Source organism: Haliotis rufescens, unplaced genomic scaffold (genome assembly GCF_023055435.1).
Source record: "Haliotis rufescens isolate VD_foot unplaced genomic scaffold, xgHalRufe1.0.p SCAF_22, whole genome shotgun sequence".
Classification (NCBI taxonomy): Eukaryota; Metazoa; Mollusca; class Gastropoda; order Lepetellida; family Haliotidae; genus Haliotis; species Haliotis rufescens.
The window spans coordinates 10785587-10799785 of record NW_025963913.1 but is presented as its reverse complement, the minus strand read 5'-3'; the positions used below and the strand labels follow the sequence as shown (position 1 = coordinate 10799785).

The 14199-nt window shown below is 40.0% G+C and overlaps 2 protein-coding genes across 6 annotated transcripts in view; one reads left to right on the top strand and one right to left on the bottom strand.

Moving 5' to 3' along the window:
• Positions 1-14199, top strand: part of LOC124146392 (leucine-rich repeat-containing protein 74B-like) — a 442719-nt gene that overhangs the window by 208247 nt on the left and 220273 nt on the right. For all 5 annotated transcript variants that reach the window (XR_007222720.1, XM_046516658.2, XM_048401501.1 and 2 more), the window contains one exon: positions 5418-5548. Coding sequence is in view for 4 of the 5 variants with exons in the window: in XM_046516658.2 (XP_046372614.2) it covers positions 5418-5548 (131 nt within the window). In the remaining variant the exon portion in view is untranslated. The remainder of the gene's footprint in view (positions 1-5417; positions 5549-14199) is intronic.
• LOC124146394 lies at positions 3213-5384 on the bottom strand. The gene is made up of 2 exons (XM_046516663.2): positions 4605-5384; positions 3213-4119 (listed from the first exon to the last, which is right to left on the bottom strand). The coding sequence occupies exons 1-2, from the start codon at positions 4706-4708 to the stop codon at positions 3549-3551; spliced, it is 675 nt and encodes a 224-aa protein (XP_046372619.2). The 5' UTR covers positions 4709-5384; the 3' UTR covers positions 3213-3548.

The window sequence follows — 14199 nt, the reverse complement described above, 5'->3', positions numbered from 1 at the left end:
GATTGGTCTAGATTCGAAGAAACTGAATTACCACCCCTCAAATCATTCTATAGTAACTTAACAGAATCTAAAATAACAGATGCCGATTATGAACATGCTCTGACGGTCTGCGATAAATTAGGTTGTAAGAATTTAGGCGATTATCACGATCTGTACTTAAAAACCGATGTACTGTTACTCGTCGATATATTCGAGATATTTAGAAAGACATGTTTAAAACAATACGGCTTGGATCCGGCATGGTACTATTCCAGTCCCGGACTATCGTGGGATGCATTGTTGAAGAAGACCGGTGTAGAACTAAAACTACTCACAGATTACGATATGCACTTGTTTATTGAGAAAGGATTAAGAGGTGGTATATCGATGGCGGCGAAAAGGTATTCTAAGGCTAATAATAAATTAGTGGAAGGATATGATCCGAGTAAACCCGACACGCACATATTATATCTCGACGCCAACAATTTGTACGGATGGGCTATGAGTCAACCTTTACCCACTGGTGGTTTTGAGTGGGTCGATGATATCGAAGTGAATGATATCCATAATATCAATGTGAATAATACGAATAAAGGGTACATACTAGAAGTTGACATGGAATATCCAAGTTCGTTACAGAAAGACCATAACAGTTATCCGCTAGCTCCCCGAAAGATTAATGGTTAATAAAGATTGGATGTCGGAATATCAACACTCCTTGATAGGTAATAGTAGGTTAGCTAACGTAGAAAAACTCGTACCAAATTTGATGGATAAGACAAAATATATAGTTCACTACAGAAATCTCCAGTTGTATCTATCGTTAGGTATGAAACTTAAGAAAATACACAGAGTTCTAAAGTTTGATCAAAGCCCTTGGATGGAGCCCTATATAAGGTTGAACACAGATTTAAGAAAGATAGCTACCAGCGATTTTGAAAAGAATCTGTATAAGCTCATGAATAACTCGGTATTTGGTAAAACTATGGAGAATCTAAGGAAGCGTGTTGATGTTAAATTAGTCAGATCTAATGAGGAAGAAAGACTCAGGAAACTTATAGCCAGTCCGGCTTTTAACAGAAGCAAGATATTCGATAACGACTTAGCCACGTTGCATATGCAGAAGAGTAATATAAAATTCAACAGACCGGTGTACGTCGGTATGAGTATTCTCGACTTGTCAAAACACTTAATGTATGAATTTTATTACAACGAATAAAAAGAAGCAATACGGCGATAGATGTGAGGTGTTATATACCGACACAGATTCTTTGTTGATGGAAATACAAACCGAGGATGTGTATAAAGATATGGCAGAAAAAATAGATATGTACGACACGAGCGATTACCCAAAAGATAATCCACTGCACAGCGTAGTAAATAAAAAGGTGTTAGGTAAGATGAAGGATGAATGTGCTGGGACCCCTATAGCGGAGTATGTAGGATTAAGACCTAAGATGTATTCTATAAAGAAGTCCGATAATGGAGAGATAAGAAAAGCTAAGGGTGTTAAGAAGTATGTGGTAATAAAGCATATCAAACACGAACAGTATAAAGAATCATTATTCAACAGTAGAACGTTCAAACACGAGATGAACTCTTTAAGAAGTTACAATCATAGGATATATGGATTAAGAATGAACAAGACATCATTATCCCCCTTAGATACAAAGAGATGGATTGATAATGATGGTGTAACTACCTATGCTTATGGTTATGGTGATAATACCTTACCATTGGGAACTATGAACAACTCTTCTCGTACAAATGCCCTACCCGGTTCATCTTGAAGATAATAAAGAAAAGGCTCCCCTTCTTTCGTAACCAATCAACTAATGTTATATGTCTTAAGGGACCATATGGGATCGGTTGCGCGACGTAGGCCTCCTTCGAGTTCACCGGGCTGGTATAAATATCTTACCCTTACTCTATCCGGAAGTTTTCGTTCTTTGCCTCTCCTCGGTGCTGAAGATTCGGAAGTCACGAATTTTGATTTTAATCGCATCGGATGGTTTCTTCCCTATTAATCTTGTTACTTCATTATTCAGCGCTGATACAACGGCTGATAATCGTGTCACCCATTCGGTTGATCTCAATCGCTCGGATTTCATTTCGATCCCCTACTGATAGCCGAACAAACGTTCCGCTAATGTCCTGTTAAATCTTTCGAGCTTGACTGCGGTGGGCCTCTCTTTCACCATGCCTGATTTTGACATCGTGCTTTGTTAACAGTTTTGTTATCGATCCCATAAATTCGCGACAGGGATCTACTTGAAATAGCTTAGGCCATTTTAGTGGTCCGCGTTTATATATGCGGCTCAGTGCATTAGCTACTTCTGTTGATTCTTTCGAGGTTAATGGCTCAGCCTCTTTGTATCGACTAGCCACATCCACTACTGTTAAAGCGTATTTATACGTTTTGCGTTTTACCTTATCGTGGGGAAGAAACAAGAGGTCAGGCTGATGAACTTCATTCGTTGTAAAAATATCAAACTTCTTCCTCGGTATATAACGCGGTGCCGGTAAATATATTTGCCACATCGCTTGTTTCTTTAACCAATCCTTGGCCACATCTTTAGATACCTTAGCCGCAGTGGCTAATTTTTTTATTGCACCTATACCTTTCCAATATCCTCGTGGGCTATAGTAAATTTTATTCATTATTAATTAATATTGATGTTTCTTTTAATACGACTCATGACTATCGTTGAATCGCATCATCATTTTGGCATAAAAAATCCCCCCTGTAGTAGCAGTATAGGTATATGAATCCGGCTCCAGTGGAGTTGCGGCAGAACCATCATTACCTATAAAAATTTATATCATAGACTCCAGGTGGTGGTGAGCTGGAGTCAATTTAACTTAATCTTATGACTATCATTGAATCGCATAGTCATTTTGGCATAAAAAATTCCATCTGTAGTAGCAGTATAGGTTTATAAATCTGGGTCCAGTGGAAGTGGTCCAGAACCATCATTACCTATACTACTAAAGGGATGATGCTGTCACAACACGATGGACATGCAGAGAACACATAGGTGGAAGCCAATAGGGACATGAAGCCAATAAACAGGATAAGTGATTATTGTTTGATGAGTTCATAGTAGGCGGATGGGATGAAATAGCCTTGATCTCTGTTGATTGATGGCTTGTGGCGGCAAATGTGGACCGCTTCTGTTAGTTTTCTTTTAGTGAAATCATGGAGGTTGTTGGCGAGGATTTGGTGAACTACACCTTTACGCTCTAGGGGTTTGGTTGTGTTCCTGCCGTTGGCTCTTAGCAGGGTGTTGAGGGAGTTGGAACTGGTGAAGTGGGTGTCGATGTTGGCTTGCTGTTTGAGGAGGCGGCTGATGATGTGTCTTCACCCACCTCAACAATTATTCACCCAATCTCGTCGACAAAGTCATCACCTCTGTACTCCATCCCACACCCAGACCTGCGACCCTTAAACAGCATCCTTCCGTTAATAGGAAAAGCCTCCCACATCATCAGCCGCCTGTGTGCTAAATCATTTAGTAACAGACCTAATCTCAGTCTCATGCGAATCATGAAAAATTCATCAATGTGTCTCATAACATGTGGCCTCCCACCATCAGATGTGTCAGAGTAAATCTGCTCATCACCCTGCATTTCATCAAACAAAGCCTCAAATGTTGATGAATCTGGCACTCCAGTGTAAATATAACACTTTCATTAGAGCACCTGATATTCTCATAGGTCAGTGTTGATTTGTCAGCTTGAATACCAACACTGTGAGTTGATGATTCATCTGTTTGAGTGCTTGCATTACAATAGATAATTTCATTACCTAATGTCTGTCTTCCAGCTGATGTGACTGGTTCTGAAAATGTTTGGGTACATTTATTAACATAAAGACTGGTCAATGTTTGAGAACCACAGAAGCCATGATGACTGAGGGAACGTTCAAGTCTTGATACAATTCCTGCAGGCATACGTGAATACTCTGCAGACACATCACAAAGATTTGTATCCTCCATATGTGAAGCAATCTCATCAACATTTTCAACGTGTAGATCCTCGCCAATACCGTGATCCAAAACAGTCTTGTACGTGGTTCCAGACAATAGTGTGATCCAAAACAGTCTTGCATGTGGTTCCAGACACAAGATGGGACACATTCTGTAGAAGAAGATGAAATAATCAAACATCAGCTGGGATGTTTTTCAGAAATATATGTACTTATTCAGGAAAAGAATGTTATCAAATTTTCAAGAATTAAGAAAATAAAAATAACCAAAAATGAAGGAATGAATTGCCACACTAAATGTTGGAGGAATTTATTAAAAATATTGAAAGGGTTAAGGTTACCATGCATACTTACCAAAATGTTTTTATGAGTCATGTATAATAATGTATAAATTTTATATGGAATTTACGTTAATTAAAGCCAAATTTATCCTGACTAAAATAAACATTAAACTCAGTACTTGATCTAATTATGTACCATATGTGGATCTTGGCTCCTAAAGTAGTAGAGCAGCCTAATCATGCTAATGAAATAACTTGCTTTAACAATAACACTTTGGTTGCACCAAAATGACTGGAACAAACAAAATAACATCAGGGTCTAAGGTATGATTCATCTGTATATCTAACAAACTTACCGAAAGTTTGAATGTCTTGTTTGGAAAAACAGTTGGCAAAGGATGAAGTTTACTCGGTCCCTGCTGTCTGTCAAGGTGTTCTGAGCATGACCTGGTGCTGTCATGTCTTGAATATCTAAAGTTGGAACGGACAAGTTTGCACCTTTGAATCCAAACCCTTCTCAGTCGTATATCTGCGGGAAATCTGTGCATTGTAGTCTCCCCCACCTCCCCAATATATCTACATCTAGGATGTGGATTATTGGAAAGAAGTGATGTTTTCCCACCTTGCGGTGCAATTGGTCTTTTTGAACAGTTGACTTTGAACTTAGGCCAGCTGGCAGCTGATTAGGATGTCTGTAGTGCAAAATCTACGGATTTTATGTGTGATTCGGCCTCTAAATTGGAATTTAATACATTAAATTGATGTAATAGTGTTGTTGTAGAATTAAACACAATGATAACTATTGTTTCATATTTGACATATACAGTGTTCCAAATAGGCTCTTATCATATCCTCCATTGAAACCAATCCAAACTGAGGTGGAGGTAACCTTCAAAGAATGAGATGAACATGCATTAGGACAGATGGATAGAAGATATCCAATATTAAGTCTGTCGTTTTGTGAGCATACACATCAGACAAACTGGATCCATTGCCAATCAATGAAAGTTGGCAACTTAGAGGATGTGAATGTTGATTGGTGTGTTGAGAGACAAAACATTCTTGCACCGTTCACTTACATTTGTTTCAACTATGATTGAATTTGGGACATATTAAATAATTTCTAGCAGATTTCTTCTTGCATTGATTTCATATATAATTGATTCCAGGTAATCAGCTGCAAGATAGAGATGCATGTAACTTCGTAGAGGCTCTAAAGAACAACATGTCCCTGACCTGTCTGGACCTTAGTCACAATGAGTTTGGAGAGAAGGGAGGAGAAATGATTGGCTCAGCATTGGTAGGTTATGTACAAATGCTTAAAGGGCGCCTGTGAACTGTTAATACTCATTGTGGAAATCTGTCAGCCAAGACTAATGGATAAGATGTGACATTTATCTACATACCTGCTCATGTACACATGTGTATGATCAAGCAATACTACTTTGATTATTATTTCACTTTTTGTTCCAGAAAACCGTTGCTCTAATAGCATAGTTGTTACTTCCAGTTTAAAAAACTATGCCAAATGAATGTATGCATGTATGTATGTATAGGTTTACTTACTGGAAGGTCCAATGTTTTTTTATCAAATGGTTTTCAGTTTCTAAATAATAATATCTATAGACAACAGAACTCGCTGCTTTAGGTAAACGTTATTCATTAGAATTTCATCATGCAACTGACAAACGATCATCTTCACAATCATTCCTAAAACACTATGACAACACACAATCAAAGTAACATTCTATAATTACAACTGTCAACTTCACCAGTAGGATTCTGCCGCAACCCACCTGGACCAGGTCTCAACCCTATCAATGCTTCTATGGAGGTCTTTTTTAATGCAAATTATGCGATGCGATCCAATGATCGTCATGTATCAAGATGCATATCGAGGAAACAATTTATTCTTAATCTCCAACCAGTTCTTTGCTTTTGGCATGGAATGCTTGGTGCGCTTGTTGTCTTCCCTGTTCTATGAACTTATTTTCTCGTCTTCACTAATGCCACTGGTCTTATGAGAATTTGATCGAATCTCCTGCTTCATTGCGTTGTATTTGGTGAGTTCTAACACTAAATGAAACTCCTTCTCGGATATCTTACAATCAGCCAGTGCTGTTGGGATATGAACCCCAATGCTATTTAACTTTGCTTCAGCCAATACACAAATACTATCATGTTTTTGTAGCAGGGTAGTTTGTTACCTTTATTATATTATTGCTATTTACATCATTATTAGCTCACCGGGTCTGAAGGGGGCCAAATAGGGGTAATTTGGCTATATTGCCTTGAACCACTTCTTCTCTGGAACTAAGAGATAGATATCAACCATATTTGGTTGGAAGCAACCCTAGGTGGTGGGGATTCAAAATTGTACAAATGGTGGGGCTGACCCCTCAAAGGGGCGGGGGCCAAATAGGGGTAATTTGGCTATATTGCTTCAAGCAACTTCTTCTCTGAAACTAAGAGATAGATATCATCCATATATGGTTGGAAGCATTCTCTGGTGGTGAGAATTCAAAATTGTGCAAATGAAAGGGCTGATCACCCCCCAAGGGTAGACAGTCAAAATTACAATATATACTCACACGCTAAAGAAACGCAAGTGGTTTTAAGCAAATAGGTAACAAACACGGAACCATAAATTGATACGAGGTTTAGCATGTAGTGAAGTCTGATGGTGTTATCAATATTTTTGTTTGCATTTTGGAAGCTCCGAGTAAAAACGCAACATAAAAAACGAAACGCCAAAACGCACCATTTCAATGAATATGTGGGTATCATGCACCCATTTCTCGCGAAATCGAAAATGCACGAACTGTAGTGGGTATAAAACTGTGGCCGATTCTTGGACCTACCACTCCTTGGTCAACAATGCCATGCCTAACTCAAATTCAGAGAAACCAGGATATCAGACGTTTGGAAGCTGGAGAGTCTGTCCAATTGTTGCCCGTCATTTCAATGTTAACATAACCACAATTTACCATCTCCTGCATCGATACAATGCTACACAGGGCACAGATGACCTTCCTTGGAGCGGTTGTCCTAGGGTCACCACACCTAGACAAGATCGGCAGATTACCCGTCAAAACCAGCGACATCCATTCCTAACTGCAAGTGAAAGTGCTCGACAGACCATAGGAACACATAATCAACACATTAGCCAGGACACTGTGATCCGACGTCTCCGTTCCAACAACCTCAGATGTCGCCCACCAGCACGTCGTCCTGTTCTCCAACCACGGCATCGACAAGCACGACTTCAGTGGGCACAGGGTCATCGCAATTGGCGTCATAGTGAGTGGAGGCGTGTCATCTTCTCTGATGAAAGTCGCTTTTGTGTCTCCCATGCAGATGGAAGAGTCAGAATTTGGCGGCGTCGAGGTGATCGTTTCGCTGACAGAAATGTTGTGGAAAGGGAGCCATGGGGTGGACCTAGTGTCATGATATGGGCAGGGATTGGACTTAGTGTGAGACTTAGACCCATGTGCTTTCTGAATGTTGGTCAAGGTCGGGGACACGGCGTCACTGCTCAGCGCTATATCAACCAAGTGATCACACCACACGTTGTTCCATTTTTTGCACAACATCAACAACACATTTTCCAGCAGGACAACGCTCGTCCCCATGTTGCCAGAGCTACCATGGCCTTTCTGCAAAACACAACATCCATGTTCTACCGTGGCCAGCCCTCAGCCCTGATCTGAACCCCATCGAACACTTGTGGGATGAGGTTCAAAGGTGTCTGCACAATGTGCACCCAGTCCCTACAACTGCCGATGAACAATGCACAGCTGCTCTGGATGTATGCAGGAGGATCCCTAGGGCCTTCACAAATCGTCTGATCCACTCAATGTACAGGAGATGTGTGGCAGTGATCAATGCTAATGGTGGTCACACCAGGTATTGACTGACATTTTGGGTATTGACCCGAACTGTGCAAGCTCTTAACATTTGAAAAAAACAATTATGTCATCTGCCTTTTAAACCATTAAACTGTCTTCAGTCAAAATTTTGTCAATCTTGCCCTATTAGTGTTTCTTGTCTTTACTGTTGAAAATAAATAACATGTATACTGCATACTCGACTTGCGTTTCTTTTGCGTGTGAGTATATTTGCAGTATTATCTACATGTACAATGCAAATGTATATTTTGTCATGATTGCGTAAATATCCAGGTGAGCAATACAGGCCCTATGGGCCTCTTGTTCATACATTAATCATCATCATCATCATCTATATGTTCATTGTTTGTCTTGTCTTCAGTTGAATGTCATAAATAACTCTTTATTTCAGTCTCTGGGAATCTCTCACCAGATCTTCCCTTTTAACCTTCTGTCTATCTTTAGACATTTCTTTTTACACCTGTAGGGTTTCCCTCAGTCTATTTATACCTTGCACTAAGCACTTCCTTTGATGCTTAATGCAATCTGTCTTCTTATTGGCCACCCTGGTCCTCTACAGGCAGCTTCCTTCCATACTTGACTTCCTGCTCACTTCATGTGCTGCTGTTGAGGAGGAAGGATGTGTTCTGTATGGAAAGGCCACTTTTCAATCTGTTTTCATCTGCCTCTGTCAGAAAATAGTATCTATATTAGGGTGCTGGATTAAATTGAAAAAATATATATAATATCATTTAAAGTAAAATTAAATTAGTAAATGAAGTCTTAATATTATAAGTAATTTGTAAAATAAATAACCACATGGTCCGTTTTGGCCCATGTGCTTTTTCAAGTGTCATATAACTTCAATGCTAAACTACTACTTGTTTTATTATGGTTACAAAATGGCTTTGTACTTCTCTGTTAATATAAATACCTGACTTCATGTGCTGTTGATGAGGAGGAAGTATATGTCCTTTTCTTCAGGTTATTCCTTCAACAGCAGCCACCCCCATAATTTAATAAGAGCATAATCATCATCTGCCTGTGTCTGTGTTCTCCAAAGGCCTTAGCTGGATCAAATACACCACCCTCCTAGAAATTTGGTGCCCAACGTTGGGCCGTTGGCTGTAACTCTGGACAAAGGTTTCATCAAATCCGTTGCTTTCAACATGTTCTGGGGGTTATCCTTCTTCCACACCATCTTTGAAGAATCCATTATCTTGAATTTAGGATGTTTCTTTTCCATATGGTGACTTGTGTTTGTGTCAGTGAGCTATAACTTTGACAATATGATTAAATTTTGTAATCTGCAATTGTCAGTGATCATCACCTATTTACGGAGTTGAACTTTTCGTCTGTATTGGTGTGCTTCCTCCAATTCCTTGAAGTGTGACTGCTTCATGTTTTAACCGTGATCTACAAGTATTTTGACGTTTTGTTCACAAAGGAACCTTTGATTGGTTTTGATCAGTGAACAGTGAGTGAGTGAGTATGGTTTTGACGCCACTTTTAGCAATATTCCAGCAATATCACGGTGGGGGACACCAGAAATGGGCTTCACACATTGTACCCATGTCGGGAATTGAACCCGGGTCTTCGGCGTGACGAGCGAACGTTTTAACTACTAGGCTACCCGACCGCCCCTGTGAATAGTGACCATTGAGTGAACTTTGTTAACATTCTGAACCATATCTTTCTCAGGATGTCATTTGTTGATTGATGTTTAACTGTATATACATGTATAATGTTTGACATGTTCAACATCTCTGCTTGAACATTTTGAAGTTCATAGTTTGTCATACTTGTGATGATCAGCTTTTCACTTGCTCAGGAAGCATTTTGACAACTGTAAAGTTGTGCAGCTATGTAACAATAATCCACTTGTTACCATTCTGAGTTATCATTACTGAATACTCACTTAATTAAATTATTATTTACATCATCCTATATCTCTACAAAATTTTGATAAATTCTATTTATATGCAGCGTTAACTGTGATCAGTTACTTGATATTACAATTTTCATCCTCATTTAATGAATGTTATTAAATAAATTAGCAGTTTTCTATTATAAGCTAAGACATTTAATTTGTAAATTCACTTGGATACCTTTTGGCAAAGTAAGTACCCTAAAATAGCTATTTCCTATTTCCTATTTCCTATTTCCTACTTTAAATTTCTCGCTCTTTCCTGTCCGAAATATTTTCACTGCTGGGAAGTTCGTTATCTGCTCCACCAACATTTCAAGTTTATCTTTCAATCAAAACAAATTCAAATACACCTGTGTGTTGTTGATGCCTTCTAGTTAGCAACTTAGTATATTGCTTCATACTTAGTTCTTCCTCTATGTATCCCTGCTCACAACATTTTGGTAAGATTGTTGTGATTGTTATCCTATTTGACTTCGTTTATCCTACACATCTGCTTGGTAACCAGATTATGGTAGCTTAGTCACTTACCGGTACATATTTCTTGTCACAACAAGCAGTCAGTTATGCTAACACCCATATTGCCACTTACCATATTACTTACCTTAGTAAGCTGTATTTTCCCCTCTTTGTTCCGTAAACTTTGTCTGCCCAGATACTTAGTATTTTGGTATTCGGTTTCTGCTCTTCCAGCTTAGCTTAGTGAGGACTTCTGGTTCCCTTACTTCTATTTTGGTTAGCTGCAGTTCATTGTTCTTGTACCTTGTGGTACACTAGAGGCTGAACTTCAGATGCGTCCATACATTTTGTATCCATTGGTGAGGAGTTTCATAGTTGATATTCAGATGTTTGTTGGATCTTAACTTGTGAGATTCTTGTCGCCTTTTAGGAGGTACTTGGGTTTTGATAGTTGTCATATAGTTCATTTCAAACACTTGCACTTTAGTTTGTATCACCATGGCTGAATCTAATGTAAGTGGGGATCCGGAGGTAGATGTGGTACTTAGTTGCCTTCAGCATCTGCATCCTTCTGTCCGCACTGGTGTGCTGAATAGACTAGCAGATGATATTGCGAATCAGCTGCAGTGTCCCAATACAACATATCGTGTTACTGGTGCTGCACCATTTGTTGGGTTGTCCAATACTTTTACTATTCCACCTACAATATATACCAGTCCTAGGGTGGCATTACCTGCTCACTCCCCTAGGCCGGTAGCTCATCTGCTTTGTCCTATGCCACCATCAAGGTCACCTATGCCCACAGGTTCTGCGACAGTGAATCTTAGGCCTATGATGGACCTACCAGCCTAGGGCAACTTCCATACTTTACCCGAATAGTTACCTATCACAACCTTCACACACACATTGCTTGAGTCTTGGCCAAGCCGCACTATTCCCACACCATATCCAGGGTATAATCCAACTATCTTTTAGAGCCATAGTGTAGGTGCTCCTCCTTGACTTGTCACACCCTTTCAGTCTACTTATATGTCCATCAGTCCAAAGTTGTCATTTTCTGGGGATGGGACCAAGGGTGAGGTCAAGTATAAGCAATGGTGTTTAGAGATTGTTTGTGTTGTAGGAAGAATGCATTCTCAGACACTTCAATTCTAAATGCCATGCAGAGGTCCGCCAAGGGTTCAGCTGCTGACCTACTTAGTGGGCTTTCAGAAACTGTTACCCTTGACACTGCTATTGAGCAGTTGGACTTAGTGTTTGGCAGTGTGATGCCTGGTGAGACGCTTTTGGAGCATTTTTACACTGCCCACCAGGAAAAGAATGAGTCTGTTGCTGCTTGGAGTTGCCACCTCCGGGATTTGACCTCCAAGATAGAGGCATCTGGCACTTTACCACACAATGATGCCCCTAGCTTGCTTCAAAGACGGTTTTGGATGGGTCTGACTTGTGATGACCTGAAGCAAGCGACGCGCCATCACTTTGATTTAGGTATGGACTATAACAAGCTGCTGCTTGCTGTCCGTAGGGTTGAGAAGGAGTTAGCCTCCCCTGGGGATGCATCATGCCAACTGACTGCCAATACAACAAGCAATAAACAGCTGGATGATGTGCTATCCCGCCTTAAGGAGATTGATAAGTCCCTTAGGTCTGTAGGGGATAGAGTTAACACCCTGGAGTATAAATCTTGAAGGCCCTTCAATGCAGCCCAGAATCAAGCCAATAAGGCCCAAACTCAAGCACAGACTCTACCCCCTAAGTCTACCACTACAAATGTAGTTACACAAGGTAGCACATCCCGTACACCAATCGCAGTTAGCCTCGAAAACTGAAGTACACTGTTATGATTGCGGGAAGATATGGGTTAGGTGGTATCACCCACAGTGCCCTGCTTTAGACTCCTAGGAGTCAATGTTATGGGGCGATCATTGGACTCTGACATTAGCTCCAATTCAGGGTTGCCATCAAATTTGATGATTTTTTTATGTCAAAATGATGATGCGATTCAACGATCGTCATGAATTGTATTAAAAGAATCATCAATATAAATTAATAATGGATAAAATTTACTATAGTCCACGAGGATATTGGAAAGGTATAGGAGCAATACAAAAATTAGCCACTTCGGCTAAAGTATCTAAAGATGTGGCCAAGGATTGGCTAAAGAAACAAGCGATGTGGCAAATATATTTACCGGCACCGCGTTATATACTGAGGAATAAGTTTGATATTTTTACAATGAATGAAGTTCATCAGGCTGAGCTCTTGTTTCTTCCCCATGATAAGGTAAAACGCAAAACGTATAAATACACTTTAACTGTAGTGGATGTGGCTAGTCGCTACAAGGAGGCTGAACCATTAACCTCGAAAGAATCAACAGAAGTAGCTAATGCACTGAGCCGCATATATTAATGCAGACCACTAAAATGGTCCAAGTTATTTCAAGTAGAGTTTATGGGATCAGTAACTAAACTGTTAACAAAGCACGATGTCGAAATCAGGCGTGGTGAAGAAGAGGCCCACCGTAGTCAAGCTATCGTTGAAAGATTTAACCGGACATTAGGGGAACGTTTGTTTGGCTATCAGTATGGGATTGAAATGAAATCAGAACGATTAAGATCAACCGAATGGGTGACACGATTATCAGCTGTTGTATAAGCGCTGAATAATGAAGTAACGAGATTAATAGGGAAGAAACCATCAGATGCGATCAAAATGAAATCTGTGACTGAGGAGAAGAGAGGCAAAGAACGAAAACTTCCGGATAGAGTAAGGGTAAGATATTTATACCAGCCCGCTGAACTCGAAGGAGGCTACGTCGCACAACCGATCCGATTTGGTCCCTTAAGATATATAACATTAGTCGACTGGTTATGAAAGAAGGAGAGCCTATTCTTTATTATCTTAAAGATGGACCGGGCAGGGCATTTGTGCGAGAAGAGTTGCTCATAGTTCACAACGATACAGTATTACCACCATAACCATAAGTAAGGGTGAAACGATACTTAACCCACGATACGATATATGATAAACGTGGGCCCATTTATCGATACGCCACGATACGGAACGCAAATCTCAAGTACAGAGTTTCCTCGGTATTGTGCCTTTCAATGAACCGCTAACGCATGACTCCCCAAAACGTACTTACATTTTTAATAAGCTCAGGTTTTACACCGACGGATGTTTTTCCCCATCTCATAAAACATTATCAGCTGATCACCCCAAGCACATAACACCGAAAATACTAGTCAGCAAATCTGAACTGAAGTACGCAATTCAATACCATTATTATACTATCTTGTTATTAAAACGTGTTCATTGTATATCTGGACTTGTGTTTGTAATATATTTTATTAATTGTCCCCCGCCGCGCGATAGCGAGAAGCGGGGGATATAGTATTCACGACCGTCCGTCCGTCCGTCCCACCTGTTTGTTGCCGCGATATCTCAAGAACTAAACACTGGATTGTTTTCATATTTGGAACTATGGTGTATATACAGACTCCGCAGACACCAGTCGGTTTTGGTGACCTTGACCCCATTTTCAAGGTCACAGCAGGTAAATCTGCTTTTGGAGTTGGAAAACGGTGTTGCCGCGATATCTCAAGAACTAATCGCTGGATTGTCTTAATATTTGGTATTTTGGTGTATATACAGGCGGGGGACATTTCATCACTTCTG

Excerpts from the sequence above, each read along its gene's own strand:
- LOC124146394 (XM_046516663.2), bottom strand. The coding sequence starts at position 4,708 with ATGACAGCACCAGGTCATGCTCAGAACACCTTGACAGACAGCAGGGAC. Across the intron at positions 4,120-4,604 it reads ACAAGACATTCAAACTTTCG|AATGTGTCCCATCTTGTGTC; the intron begins GTAAGTTTGTTA and ends CTTCTTCTACAG.